The 14,710-nt window shown below is 37.0% G+C and overlaps 2 protein-coding genes across 7 annotated transcripts in view; both read right to left on the bottom strand.

Annotated features, from left to right (window-relative positions):
* CNGA3 (cyclic nucleotide gated channel subunit alpha 3) overlaps positions 1–12,883 on the bottom strand; it is a 74,313-nt gene extending 61,430 nt beyond the window's left edge. Inside the window, exon 1 of the mRNA XM_058684348.1 lies at positions 12,780–12,883. The gene's annotated coding sequence lies outside the window, so the exon portion shown is untranslated. The remainder of the gene's footprint in view (positions 1–12,779) is intronic.
* The window catches only part of VWA3B (von Willebrand factor A domain containing 3B), a 217,789-nt gene continuing 215,361 nt past the window's right edge, over positions 12,283–14,710 (bottom strand). For 3 of the 6 annotated variants that reach the window (XR_009248708.1, XR_009248709.1, XR_009248711.1), the window contains 3 exons: positions 13,172–13,391; positions 12,780–13,015; positions 12,283–12,351 (listed from right to left, as the gene is read on the bottom strand). Coding sequence is in view for 2 of the 6 variants with exons in the window: in XM_058684344.1 (XP_058540327.1) it covers positions 12,878–13,015; positions 13,172–13,391 (358 nt within the window). In the remaining 4 variants the exon portion in view is untranslated. Of the gene's footprint in view, positions 13,016–13,171; positions 13,392–14,710 lie in introns of those variants that run through there. The other 3 variants (XM_058684344.1, XM_058684345.1, XR_009248714.1) reach the window with 3 other exon arrangements.

The raw sequence follows: 14,710 nt of genomic DNA, 5'->3' as shown, positions 1-14,710 counted from the left end.
CAGAGGACCTTCTGTAGGGACCACAAACCTGACATCAAGAAGTAAACCAGCTCTGGGTCTTGGAGATCCTTTGCCTTGATGGGAGGGTGCTCAGGGCTCAGACCTGAGAGGGAGGGGAGAAGCATAGTGGGGAGGAGCACTTCCTCTCAGATCACCTGCTTAGGTGCTGGGTCCTCAGATACGATTTGCTGAGATCCAACTCAGGAACCTGTTAAAAATACAGAATGCCAGGCTCCGCCCGAGGCCTAGAGAGTAAATCTGAATCTCTGGGAGTGGGGCCAGGGGTTCTGCATCTTCAACGGGGCAATTTATAATCATATAAAGTTGCAAACCTCCACTGTATGGTATAACTCCTACCTTGGACTGTTTCTTTGACAAAAAAGGATGGAGTATTGGGAAGACTCAAATATAAGGAATATAATTTTGGATTCCTGGCAAGAGGCAATCATATATATTCAAATTTACTCTGGAAGCAGAGAAGCACAAATGAAGCTTTCTGATAATGTGGACAAGATTGCTAGGTTGTACCTCCAAAAACTCCCAGGGAGAGATTTAAAACCTTGTGACACTCTCCAGCAGATTGGGTGTAATTCCAAATAAAGGCAGAGTTACTTGAAAGTGAAAAAGGCCACCTCAAGGAGCATGAGGCATCCCAGCCTTTGCTTTAAGTAAAGATTTTGCAGTAACACTCTTGCAGGGTTCATAGAAGACCTGCCTGGTGCAGAGTCCTGATTAAATGATACCACCTTGCCTGAATGCCCAAGCTTTGATGGAGACTAAGAAGAAACCCCAGATGGCTCTCTACAGATGTCTAGAATAACTCAAACATGAAAACAGGTAATTCATCGAAAAAGTAGACTAGATCACTGCCTAGGGAGCAAAGATGCAAGACATGCTTTGAGAATTGAGCTGTTGGTGGACCTTGATGTTTTTCCCTTGATCTCAATCACAGCAAAACAGCAAATGAGATATTTCTCTGCTGGGCATGAGGTGTAGGTTAAATATATTAACAAAGAGAGGAGATGTGGAAAAGAAGCAGGAGGAAGAGCCTTATTCAGTTAACCTCCCATAGAAGTCCCAGATCTAAAAGTCCCTGACCACAGTCCTCCAAATCCTAGCCCTTGGGAAAGTAAAGGAAAAAGAACTCCCAGTTAGATACAAGTCTTTCTTTGGAGGCTGGGAGTTGGAAATATGATGTGAGCAAGTGTCTGAGGTTGGCCCTGAAGCCGCAGAATATTCCTGGGACAGTGAATGACCCTGTGTAGTCCCTTTAGGAAGACAGTGAGCCTAATGTCCCTGGAAGCCCAGATGAAAGCAGCAGGCCCAGAATTTAGCAGATATGTGCTAAATCAAGAGTTGGATGCTTAACCGATTGAGCCACCCAGGTGCCCCTCCACATACATTTTAGAATCAGATTCTTAGTTTCAACTATCAAAAAGTCTGCTGGAATTATGTGTGGAATTACATTGACTCTATAGACAGATTTGAGAACTGACGTCTTAATAATTTTGATTTTTTCCAATCTATGAACATGGCATATCTACTTATTTTTGGTCATCTTTAATTTCTCTAAGGAGTGTTTTGTAGTTTACAATGTAGAAGTTGTAATTTCTTTGGTTAAATTTGTCACCAAGTGCTTTGTGGTTTTTGACACTATTTTAAATGTCATTTAAAATTTTTCATTTTCAATTGTCTGTTGCCAGTATATAGAAATACGATGGAGTCTTGTATATCGAGCTTGTATTCTGTGACTTTGCTAAACGCACATACAAGTTCCAATAGTAGTGATGAATATTCTTTAGAATTTTCTATGTAAATAATTATGACTTATGCAGATAAAGATTTTTTAAGACTTATTTTCTGACCTTAATGGCTTTTCTTTTTCTTGCCAATTGCATTGACTAGGAACTACAGTGCAATGTTTAATAGAAGTGGTGGAAGTGGGTATCCCTGCCTTGTTCCTAATCATAGGGAAAAGCATTCACAGTGCTGTAGATTTTTTTTTTTGGTAGAGAATTTGAGGGATTTAGGGACTGATCAAGGAAAAAGATGTCATCAGAAGCATTTACACACAACAAACTTTATTGGATGACACGTGGACAGGATTGAACGAGAGTATCCCTCACATGAAACCTCTCAGAGGCTTTGAGAGAGGAAGACTGGAGAGGGGGCTTATGTGCCTAGGTGATGTCACTCAGCATCAAGGCAGGCAGTCTCTGGGTGAGAGAGCTCCAAAGAGCAGCAGCTGCTTGGAGTCTAATAACTACAAGGCTCAATAGGTAAGAGCTTTGAGTGAGGTTTTGTGGGGTATGCAAAGCAGTCAATAGCTTAAAAAATGCTTGTTTGGACTATTTAAAAATAATTGTGGATGTCTGGGTGGCTTAGTTGGTTGGGCAACTGACTCTTGATTTCAGCTCAGGTCATCATCTCACCATCCTGTGATCAATCCTGTGTTGGCCTGGGCACAGAGCATGGAGCCTGCTTGAGATTCTCTTTCCATCTCTCTCTGCTCCTCCCCTGCTTGCGTTCTCTCTAAAAAATAAATAAACTTAAATTTGAATTTGGTGCCATCAGAATCTTGCATTAATGGGTCTCAGCTAGCAGTAAAGAGATGATCCACTTGAGGGCCATTTTGGACTCATTTACATAACAACACCCTTTAATAGTTTGAGGACTTTTTTCTCTTTTCCCATTTTTCCTGAAAGTTTGTATCATGAATGGATCTTGAGTTGTGTGAAATCATTTTTTCTGTACCTAGTGAGATAATCCTTTATGCTGCAACAAATTGAATTACATCAACAGAGTTTTGATTATTAAAACAATCTTTCATTCTTGGGATGAATCTGACTTGGTCATGAGGTAGTATCTGTTTTATGTATGGTTGGATTAACTTATATAGTATTATATAGGTTGATTATATAGTATTTTGCTTTTATTGTAACCCTTGTTTTCATGTTAGTGTTCTACTAGGCTCTTAAGAGTTGAGAAGTACTACCTCTTCCTCTATTGTCTGAAAGATTTTGTGTAAATTGATGTTATTTTTTTCTTTCACTCTGACAAAATTCATCAGTGAAACCATCCAGGCCTGGAACTTCTTTTGTGGGAAGGGTTTAGATAACCCATTAAATTTCCTTGATAGATAGGTCATTCAGATTTTCTACTTCATTTTATGTCAGTATTGTTTAGTTTATTTTTCAAGGTCCATTTCTCCTTAGTTTTTTAATTTTTCAGGATAAAATTTGTTCAAATTATTCTTTCATTATGATTTTAATGTCTGTAGGATCTCTAGTGATAACCACTCTGTGTTAATTTCTGTTCTTTCCCTTTTTTCTTACTAATTAGAGGTTTATTGATTTTTTTCAAATAACTAACTTTTTGATTTGTCATTTTACCTGGTAATTTCTTCTTTGTGCTATACTTAGGAATATGTTTAATTTCCAAATATTTTGACATTTTAATATCTTATTGCCATTGGTTTTTCACTTAATTTCATTTCATTGCAGTTCAACAACATATTCTGTATGATTTAAATTCTTTTAAATTTATTGAGACTTATTTCATGGCAGAGGCATGTGGACTACCTTGGTGAAAGTACCAAGCACAATGGAAAAGAATGTTTTCTAGAATTTGGAATATAAGTCAAGGTTAAGATGATGTATATATCTTTAGTCATTGTGTGTGTGTGTGTGTGTGTGTGTGTGTGTGTGTGTGTGTGTGTTGGCCTATTTGAGAGCTGAGAGAAAGAAGTTAAAACCCACTACTTAAAATCTAGAAACCTTGCAACCATATAGACCCATTTACCACTCAACCAGTTGCCTTTAATGCTATAGTTGCCATATGTATTGTATCTATATCAAGGGAATTGAGAGGAAAAAACAGTTAAAAAATATTTCCTAGATATTTACCATTTCAGATGCTGGCCATTCCATCCTTAAGATCTGATTTTCTATATTATATATATTTCTTTTAGCCTAAAAAAATTCCTTTAGCATTTCTTACAGTACAAGTCTTCAGATGATAACTTCCCCTGGTTTACTTTTATCTGAAAATGTCTTTATTTTGCTTTTGTTTTTGAAAAATATTTTCCTTTGATATATTCAAATTTGATAGAATTCTGGGTTGAGAAATTTTATTTTTCAACACTTTAATGATGTTGTTCCACCACCTTTTAGATTCTATAGTTTCTGATGAGAGGTCAGTGATTTCTAATTATTGTTCCCTTTTATATAATTTGTCGGTTTTTTTCTGGAGGCTTTCAAGATTTTCTCTTTTAGTTTGTTTTTCAACACTGTAACTATGATTTTCTTATTATTTATTTTATCTGGGGTTCACTGAACTTCTTGAATCTATAAATTTATGTCTTTCAAGAAATTTGGGATATTTTTCAGCCAACGCTTCTCCCAATATTTTTTTCCATTCTCTCTCTCCTCTCATTTTAAAATACCAGTTACAAAGTATATTCAATGTTCATTAAAAATGAATGAATGTTCTGTTCATTAAAAAATTCTTTTATCTCTTTTTTAGATTAGATAATTTCTATTGATCTCAGATCTACTGACTCTTCTGTTGATAACCCCATTCGTTTTTTTTTTTTTTAAACTTAAGATATAATTTTTAGTTCTAGAATTTCCTTTTTTTTTTTTTTTATCATTTCTCTGCTGGGATTTCCTGTCTTTTCATTTGTTATAACCGTCTTTTGCTTACCTGAATGGACATAGTTGTAATAGCTACTTTAAATTCCTTGTCTGATAATCCAACATCTGGGTCATATCAGGTTTATTGCCTTTTCTCTTGAAACTGGATCACACTTTCATGGTTATATGTTGAATAACTTAAAAGTTGTATCCCAGAATTCATGAATATTAGATTGCAGACATTCTGGACTCTGTAACATCACTCAGAACCCTTGATATTTTTATTTAAGCAGATTTTAGCTTTCTTGAGCTTAAATGGAAATCTCTGCCTCTTGGATGGCAGATCAAATTTCTGTGCAATTTTAGCCTTGGATGGTGATCTTGTAACCTGCCTGTGTATATGTGGTTAAGGAGTCAGTGAGAGATTTGGGCAAAGTTTATATACACAAAATTTGTGGCTCCCTGTTTCTGGCTTTCTCCTTGTTTGGATGCTCTCTGCACTTTCCAGAACTTATCTCCAAACTTGGTTTTCTGGTTTTTCAACCCAGAAAGACTATGTGTTTTCATTTAGAGAGTAAGCCTCCACATGTGGCACTGACCATTTCCTGCCCCAGCCTGCTCTCCAGCTAAAATACGTAATGCTAGGAAATTCGCCACATCAGAATCTGCTTGCCTTAAGTCACTCTCCAGAGTTTCTGGGTAGTTATTACTTGTATTTTGTCCAGAGTTTATAGTTATCTGTCAGAGGGTACTGTGTTAACAGTTTACTCAAACATATTGCAGTGGAATTCCTCTCACCTTTAACTTGGAAGATAGTTCATTGAATATATAATTGTTACAAGTTTTTTTCTTTCTGCACTTTACCATTCCTATATCTTCTAGTCTCCATTGTTTTAGTTGAGAAGTCATTTCATGTTGTGTCATTGTTCCCCTGAGTGTAACATATTGTCCTTCTCTGGTTGCTTTCAAGGTTTTTTCATTATCATCATCTTTTGGCAGTTTGACTATGATGTGCCTTGGAATAGTTTTATTTGTATTTATCATGTTTAGGATTACTTAGGCTTGTGAGATCTACTAATGTTTTCCACAACATTTTGGAAGTCTCCAATTTAAAAAATTTTTTTCTCTACTTCTTCTTCTAGGACTCCAATTTTATGTATTTTGAAACACTTCAAATCATTCGACAGATCTCTAAGGTTTTGTTTGCTTTTTTCCAATCCTTTCTGCTTTTCTTTGGATTGGGTAATTTTTATTAACCTATATTCAAGTTCAAAGATTCCCCACTCTGCTGTTCACAGTCCATTTAGTATATGTTTTGTTGTACTTTTCAGCTCTAGAATTTTCCTTTTGCATTTTATTTTTTATTTTTTTTATTTTTATTTTTAAAAAAAAATTTTTTTTTAATGTTTTTTATTTATTTTTGGGACAGACAGAGACAGAGCATGAACGGGGGAGGGGCAGAGAGAGAGGGAGACACAGAATCGGAAACAGGCTCCAGACTCCGAGCCATCAGCCCAGAGCCCGACGCGGGGCTCGAACTCACGGACCGCGAGATCGTGACCTGGCTGAAGTCGGACGCTTAACCGACTGCGCCACCCAGGCGCCCCTACTTTTGCATTTTTAATACCTTCATTTTTCTATTGAGATTTTCTATTAATTTCTTCATATTTACTATATTTTCCTTTAATTCTTTAAATATATTTATAATAGCTGCTTTAAAGTCAGCTAAATACAACATCTGGACTCAATAAAAATTTCTAATGATGGTCTTTGATCCATCAAAATGGAACACATTTTCCTGTTTCTTTGTATGTCTACTCAGTTTTTATTGGTTCAAAACTGGATACTTAAGGGAATATATTCTTGCTATGCTGGATTCTATTGTGTTCTTCAAGGCTTTAAAATTAAAAAAAATTTTTTGGCTTGCTTGCTTTTTTTTTTTTCTATTCTAATAAATTATCATGCCTGTACTCAAACTGCAAACTGTTCTTTCCTGTAGTATAAAGCAGTTCAAATCTCGATTCTGTTCTATGGATTCTCACTGCTGCCTTTTACCCTGCTACTTTCAGTGTTTCCCCATGGCCAATAATTTAGTGGTCAGCCAAAGATTTGGGCAGATTTTGGAGCACACTCTTTCAGCAATTTAGTTGCTTAAATTTTCAACTGCTCTGCCAGCCTGAGGCTCTTTCCCCTGACACTTTAATCCCTTAAGAGTAGATTACTGCTGCCTAAACTGTATGTGGTTTGGAAATATATTTCAGTTCAAAAGTAACAAGTACACAGACTTTGCTCCACATAGCTCTATCTCCCCAAAGTATATTCCTCTCTACTTTCCATTAAAAAAAAAAAAAAAAGCAAAACAAAACAGGGTTTCCTGGGTCTGCCCTTACACATGCATAATTTAGTGATCAGCCAGGAATTAGAACAGAGTTTTTGCTCAAGATTTCATGGCTCACTCTTACTGTGCTTTCTTGATGCCAGGATTTCTTCTTTAAAATTTCCACTTCAGCTTTGAACTCATCTCTGGCACCTTGAGCCAGTCAGGCCAATTTTTCTGTTGTCTTGGCCATGAAAGTTGGGCAGTATCCTTAGGCTAGAGTGTCACAACCTCACAGTTCTTAACTTTTCCATTCATAGTTTTTGGAGAATAAACTCCTCATATTCTGCCTGGTTTTGAACATTTTATTGTACCTTTAAATACTTGATTTTTAAAAAATTTTATCCAGTTCTTAAAATTGTTATTTGTGAAATGATTTGCATTACCACTTCACATTGTCATATTACCAGAAGTTTTCTAAAGGTAGTTTTAATCTCCGTTTTTCTTATCATTAGTGAAGTTATACATCTTTTCACATTTTAAGGTCTATTCTTTAATCTTTGTGAATAGTTCATATCTTTTGCCTATTTTTTATGCCAGGTTTTTTGGTCATTTCTTTTACCTGAATTTTTAAAAGTTCTCTATATTTTAGTACATCAGCTCTTTGTGTGGTATACTGTACAAATAATGTCTCCAGTGTTTCATTTGTCTTTTGACTTTGCTTATGATCCTCTTTGGTAATGCATGTTTGAAAATCAACTTTTATGTAGCTGAGCAATCTTTTATTGCATCTGGATTTTGAATCATAGTCAAAAAACCTTTCTCTGCAACCATGTTATAGAGGAATTCAATCATGTTTTCTTCTAATACTTGAATGTTTCATTTTTTACATTTAGGACTTGGATCTATTTGGAGTTTATTCTTATATGTAGTATGAAACATGGATCTATTTTATTATTTTCCAATGGCCATTAGCCATCTCAGCATCAGTTACTAAAAAGTTCCAGTGATTTGAGATGCTGTCATCAGAATACACTAAATTTCCACATATATTTGTCTGTTTTTGGATTCTACTCTATTCCATTAGTCTTCTTTTCTTGTGCTAGCACCACACAGGCATAACGATGTTACAGTGTTTTATGTATTAGCATGAGTCCTTCTCCTTGTGGTTTTTCTTCTTTAGTATTTTCTAGTCTCTCTCATATGTTTATTTTTCCATATGAAGTTTACTGTCAACTTTTTAAACCCCATGAAATATTTGCAGTTATTTTTATTGGGATTGTGTTACTTTAATAAATGAACTCACAGAAAACTAACATCTTGATGACATTAAGCCATCCATTCTAAAACCAACAGAGGTTTACATCTACTTTTTTGTCTTTCAGGAATGTTTTAAAGTTTTTCTCATTGTTTTTGCACATTTATTGTTATTTTAGGTATGGCTGATCCTCATTATTTATGGATTCTATTTGTGAATTTACCTACTCACTAAAATTTATTTGTAATTCTAAAATCAATAGTCAATACATTTTGTAGAAATACATATGCTCAGAGTGGCAAAAAATGAGTCACCTGACTGCCTTGTTTCAGCTCTCCTGCTCTAAAAAAGTGTCCTCTCAATAGTAAATTTAGTGTCACATTTTCTACATTTTTGTGTTGTTAGTGATCTCGCTGTTTAAAACTGTCCCCAAGTGTAATGTTGAAGTACTATCTAGTGTTCCTAAGTGCAAGAAGAAAATATTATACAATCTTCATTCAGGCATGAGTAATAGTGCTGTTGGCTGTGAGTTCTATGTTTATAGATATATATTAAGTAAGGTATCTTTAAACAGAGAGACAAAAGAAGGTTATATATTTATAAGTGAAAATGATGTGATCAGAGGCTTGCAGGAACTTAACCTTGTATTTCTCTATGGGCAACGATTCAGTATTTGCTAAATTCAGTGTTATAGATGACTTTACAGGACATAAACACCACATATAATGAGAATCAGCTATATTTTTATAAATATTTTTTTACATTTATTTATTTTTGAGAGAGTGAGAGCAAGGAGGGGCAGAGAGAGAAGGAGACATGGAATCTGAAGCAGGCTCCAGGCTCCGAGCAAGCGTTCAGCACAGAGCCCGATGTGGGGCTCAAACCCACGAATCATGAGATCATGACTTGAGCTGAAGTTGGGACACTTGACTGACTGAGCCACCCAGGCGCCCCAAGAATCAGCTATATTTTATTTTATTTCTTGCAACTGTATATGAGATTTTTCTCTATCAATATATCTTCTAACTGATCATTGTGCATACAAAGGCTACTGATTTCTGTATGTCAAATTTCTATTCTGCACCTCACTAAACTCTTACATTATTTAAATTATTGTTATCATTGATTCTCTCTGGTTTTTCAGGTATGCTCTTTTATCATGTGCAAATATAATTTTACTTCTTTTTCAATTCTATTCTCTTAATTAATTTCTCTTGTCTAAATGTGTTGGCTACAACATTTCCCCCCTTTTAGGACTGTTTCTCATCTATGTGGAACTACTCTGAATTGGTAGTAGGCTAACTCATTGATCCATAGACTCCTGGAGTTGAAAAGGAACTCAGAGGTAATGTCTGTCACTTGATGCATGGATCTTTTTTACATCACTTAAGTGGTCATCCAGTCTCTTGAACATCTGTTCCATTTCTTCTAGTAAGAGCAGATCTCTTTCAGAGAGTCAAACTGTACCCATTCCATATAGTTCTTTTATTGCTGTCAATCACTCCATCCTCGCCCCACCCCTACTTATGATCCAAGCCAATTATATGGGGTGGCCATAAAATCTGGATACATAACTGTTATTATTTTTTGACAGACTGAACCCCATTTATTACTTCTGGCTGGCATATGCAAAAAGCATAGATTTATTCAGTGAAAATCAAACACACAATCACCTGAGGCAATGAATACAGATGTATGTGCATTGTATGGGGATGAAATGTATTAGTGTACTATTGAAATTACTACACACAGCCAACTATCTTTAAAAGAGATTTAAATAATAAAATATAAAATCTTTTATATATACCAACATAGTAACCGTTTCTGGTAGTCTTCAACATCTGTGCAATTTCTGAGTTAGTTTCAACTTATTATGGGTCTTATTTCCTTGTTTCTTTGTATGCCTGGTAATTTTTGATTGAATGCCAGACACTGTAAATTTTACTTTATTGGGTGGTCTTTTTTTAATCCCTACAAATATTCTTGAGCTTTGTGTTGAGACATAGGTTATTTGGAAACAATTTTATTCCTCTAGGGTTTGCTTTTAAGCCTTATTATATGGGACCAGAGAAGTGTTTAGTCTAAGGCCAATTTTGTTCCACTATTGAAGCAAACATTTTCTGAGTACTCTATCTGATGCTCCTTGAATAAAGATATCTGTTTTCTACACTGACTGGATGAAACAGGAGGTATTCCCAGCCTTATGTGAGCTGTAAGGATTGTTCCCTCTGACCTTTCTGGAAAGTTCTTTCTCCAACCTTGAGTAGTTTCCTCACAGCCATGCACTAGTAAGTACAGAGTTGAAGACTCAAAGGAGCTTATGTACATATATCCAGAGTTGTTTCTGTGAGTAGCTGTCTCTTCTCCAGCCCTCTATCCTGTAGACTCCAGCTGCCTTGGTCTTTCCAGAATCCTAGTTTCATTCAAAGAAGGTACTGGGCTCTGCCTGGGTTCCTGATCCTTTTCTTGGAGCCTGGAAACTGACTCCAGGAAATAAGCAGCACACTCATGGGGCTTACCTCACTTGTTTCTCAGAGATCCTGTAATTCATTGCCTATGTCCAATGTTCTGGAAACTGTGGTTACATACATTTTATCTGGTGTTTTAATTGTTTCAGGCAGGGGCTAGGGAATGAAATCAGGTTCCTGTTATTCCACACTGGCTGGAAGTAGAAATACACTGTCTTTATTACAATTTCCCCCAGCACACTGAATTGGACATTATCTATAAAGTACAACACACTGTATCTATCACTTAATGTCATTGAGAATATTATGCATTGTAATGTAATATCAACAAAGTTTTCTTATGTATATTTGTCTTGTAGTTCATTCCTTGTACATGCCTTTAAACCAGACAACAGTGATTGGTCCAAAAATAGAGTAGAGATGCAGAAAGGTAAGATAGAGAAGGTAAGTACCTTCCAAATGCTGATAGAATCTCTCTGGAGCCTGGCATACTGTCAGCACTCAATTGCTTGTTGAATAATTGAATGAATGCATACAGCCTAAGATGAATACTTGCATGTATGCAGGCATGAATGAATATGACTTGATGAATGGTTTCTTTCCTACCCCACTAGTTCTCCACTGGTCAAACCAAAACTGGATGATTATTCCAGAGCCTATGAGAAACCTCTGGGTTCTGTGGGGAGTCATATTGCTTCCCCACACACTGTCTCCTGTCTTGTTCTGGATCATTTCCTCACTCCTCAATTCCTTCCTCACTACATTACTACTTTACCCTGATGCTGAGCTGATGTTCCTTTTTCTTTCATATTTTTGGAAGGAGATTCCTCCTTTAATTTCTTTGCCATGACCGTGGTGACACCCTAGCTTTCAGGAATATGAACACAATTTTTAATTAGGTTGCAAATTAAAAAAAATTTTTTTTAAATATTTATTCATTTTTGAAAGACAGAGAGAGACAGAGTGCGAATGGGGAAGGGGCAGAGAGAGAGGGAGACACAGAATTCGCAGCAGGCTCCAGGCTCCAAGCTGTCAGCATGGAGCCTGATGCGGGGCTCAAACTCACAGACTGCAAGATCATGACCCCAGCCGAAGTCAGCCACCCAACCGACTGAGACACCCAGGCGCCCTGATTGCAAATTTTTAGAGTATTAGTGGTGATACTCTAAAATCCATCTTTTCCTAGCATCCAATATTTGTCTTATTAATAATCTGTACCCTGGGGTGCCTGGGTGACTCAGCTGGTTGAGCGACTGACTTAGGCTAAGGTCATGGTCTCTCAGATCATGAGTTCGAGCCCCACATCGGGCTCTGTGCTGATATCTCAGAGCCTGGAGCCCGCTTCAGATTCTGTGTCTCCCTCTCTCTTTGCCCCTCCCCTGCTCACACTCTCTCTTTCAAAAATAAATAAACATTAAAAAAATAATCATCTGTACCCTATTATTATGGGACTATTACTGACTAGAAAAAGAAGTTGGGGAGCTATTTCATTTTTGAAATTAGTGAAGCTAATTTCACTAAGGAATTAATGAAAAGAAGTGAATACTTTCATGTCATTGCTAAAATGTGTTCAAAGAAAACAGTAATAAACAAACAATACAATAGTTTTGAAATGTTTCCAATGTAAGAGTTTTTATTGTGGTTCCGCACTCAACTAGAGGTACCTACAACAGACTACAGACAAAAACAATTAGAGAGGGCTCAATAAAAATTGCCAGAAATTAATAATTTTGTTTTGCAGATCTCAGACACATTACTAGATCTTAATTTCAGTCTTAACATTAAGTGATAAAATCCCTAATTTAAATGAGATAATTAATTTAAAACAAGACTGCAGGCTTGGATTATAAGTACATTGCCTTCCAAAAAAAATAGCTGAAAATCCTATGATAGTAATCTGTCAGGTTAAACTTCTGGGCATGACGAATTTACCAAAAGACTGAGTATAATGTGGTGAGGACAGAGAAAATAATACGATAAAGAATGGTTAGGAAAAGCCAGAAAACAGTGCAAACAGATGGGAGATCTAGGTGGGAGATAACAGGGAAGTGTACCTGTTTTACAAACAGGGTAGGAATGGGTAGGATGAAAGGCAGTCTTACCTCAGCAGAGAGGCTAGTTCCACAGTGTTGACTGGCTGAGGTCTAGGCAGCCCTGGAGGAATGCTGGCTCTCTTAAACATAGTTGCCACTAGACTGCTTTAAGGTTTCTCAGCAGTGGTCCTCAGCCCTTTGCTGCTGTGGGTGGCTCTAGGAGGAAAGGCAGGGCTGCTTGAGGTGGAGGCATGGCAGCGATGGTGTGGCTGGCTGACTCCCAGATCCTGGGCCGAGGACCTTCTCTGGGGAAGTGGATGTCAGCATTATTTAAGGGTGTTAGAGTTTTTGCCACTCTGGGACCTAAACTGGCCTGGAAACTGGGGAGTGACCTCATGTGCACTATTCTTGAGAGAGGTTTCAGGGTGTTCCGGAGATAGGCGATGTCGTCCCCTGCCTACCTTGGGCTTGGGGTGTTTCTTGGGGTAGGACTCTTGGGACCTGATGCCATGAGAAGAGTCATCAGATTCTGAGGACACCGTTTCCTGGAGAGGCAACCTCTTGGAAGGTTTCTTTTTCTTCTTTCTAGGGTTCTCCGGTCTTAGCTCTTGTAAATCCCCAGTGTCAGTTTCTTTGAGTGGCCATATTAAGAAAGTAGAATTCTTTGTCTTCACATCCTCCCTAGAGAGAGAGAGAGAGAGAGAGAGAGAATGCAGGATTACCCTGGTCTTGTTGGCTGCTGTGTCTACAGAGATGTCCAAGCCAGCCCTGCAGTGTTTATCAGCTCTTGGTCCCTTGGCTTTCTTCCCATGGAATGGAGTTGCAGAGGTCCTGTGGCCCTGATAGTTTGGGCTGCATTTTATTCCATGCAGTTCATTTCCACAGGTCTTTGTGGGAGCCTCACGTGGCATGAAGAATCTAATGTCATTTGGACCTTGTCCTGACCAAGTCAGTGAATGAAGCAACAATTCTTGCCCAAGAAGTCCCTTGGCATGCCTCAGAACTGACCTCTGTCCACCCCAGGATTATAAGCTTGGCCACATCATAGTTCAGTTTATTCCTGACATACTGAACTGGAGCTTGTACAGTAGAAACATTCTTCTATACCCTCAGTTTTCCCTAATTACTGTATGGTGTACCATCAGAAAAATGTCTCCCAAATTCAAAAACAATATGCTTTTTAATTTAACTGACATTGGATTTGACTATGAAGTCATAAAGCTAGTCTTACCATTTAGAAAATATAGTGCACATGATCAACTAATATTTGACAAGGGAGCCAAGAATACTCAATGGGGAAAGACAGTATTTTCAATAAATGGTGTTGAGAAAACTGGGAATCCACATGCTCCTATCCTATAACACTCACAAAAATGAACCTGAAATGGAAATAATAAGAACTCAAACCATAAAACTCCTAGAAGATAACATGGGGGAAAAAACTCTTTTACATTGGTTCTGGCAGTGATTTTTTTTAGATATAACACCAAAAATACAAGCAACAAAAACAAAAATAAGTGGCACTACATCAAACTGAAAAACGTCTGCACAGCAAAAGAACCAAACAATCAAACAAAGAGGTAACCTAAGAAATGAGAGACACTATTTGCAAACCATACACCGGATAATGGATTAATGTCCAAAATATATAAGGAACTCATACAACCTAATATTGAAAAGACTAATAATCCTGCACAATAAATTCTTACTAATTACTTAAAAAAAAAAAAACAACCAAACAAATAATCCAATCAAATAATGGGCAGAAGACTTGAACAGTTTTTCCAAAAAAGACATACAAATAGCCAAAAGGTACATGAAAATGTGCTCAGTATCACTAATCACAAGAGAAATCAGAATCAAAACTACAATGAGATATTACCTCACACCTGTTAGGATGGCTATTATCAAAAAGACAAGAGATAACAAATGTTGCTGAGGCTGTAGAGAAAAGTGAGCCCTTCTATGCTGTTAATGGGAGTGTAAACTAGTACAGTCAC

Source organism: Neofelis nebulosa, chromosome 9 (assembly GCF_028018385.1).
Source record: "Neofelis nebulosa isolate mNeoNeb1 chromosome 9, mNeoNeb1.pri, whole genome shotgun sequence".
Taxonomy (NCBI): Eukaryota; Metazoa; Chordata; class Mammalia; order Carnivora; family Felidae; genus Neofelis; species Neofelis nebulosa.
Note: the sequence above shows the minus strand (reverse complement) of the source record. Positions and strands in the feature narration are given on the sequence as shown.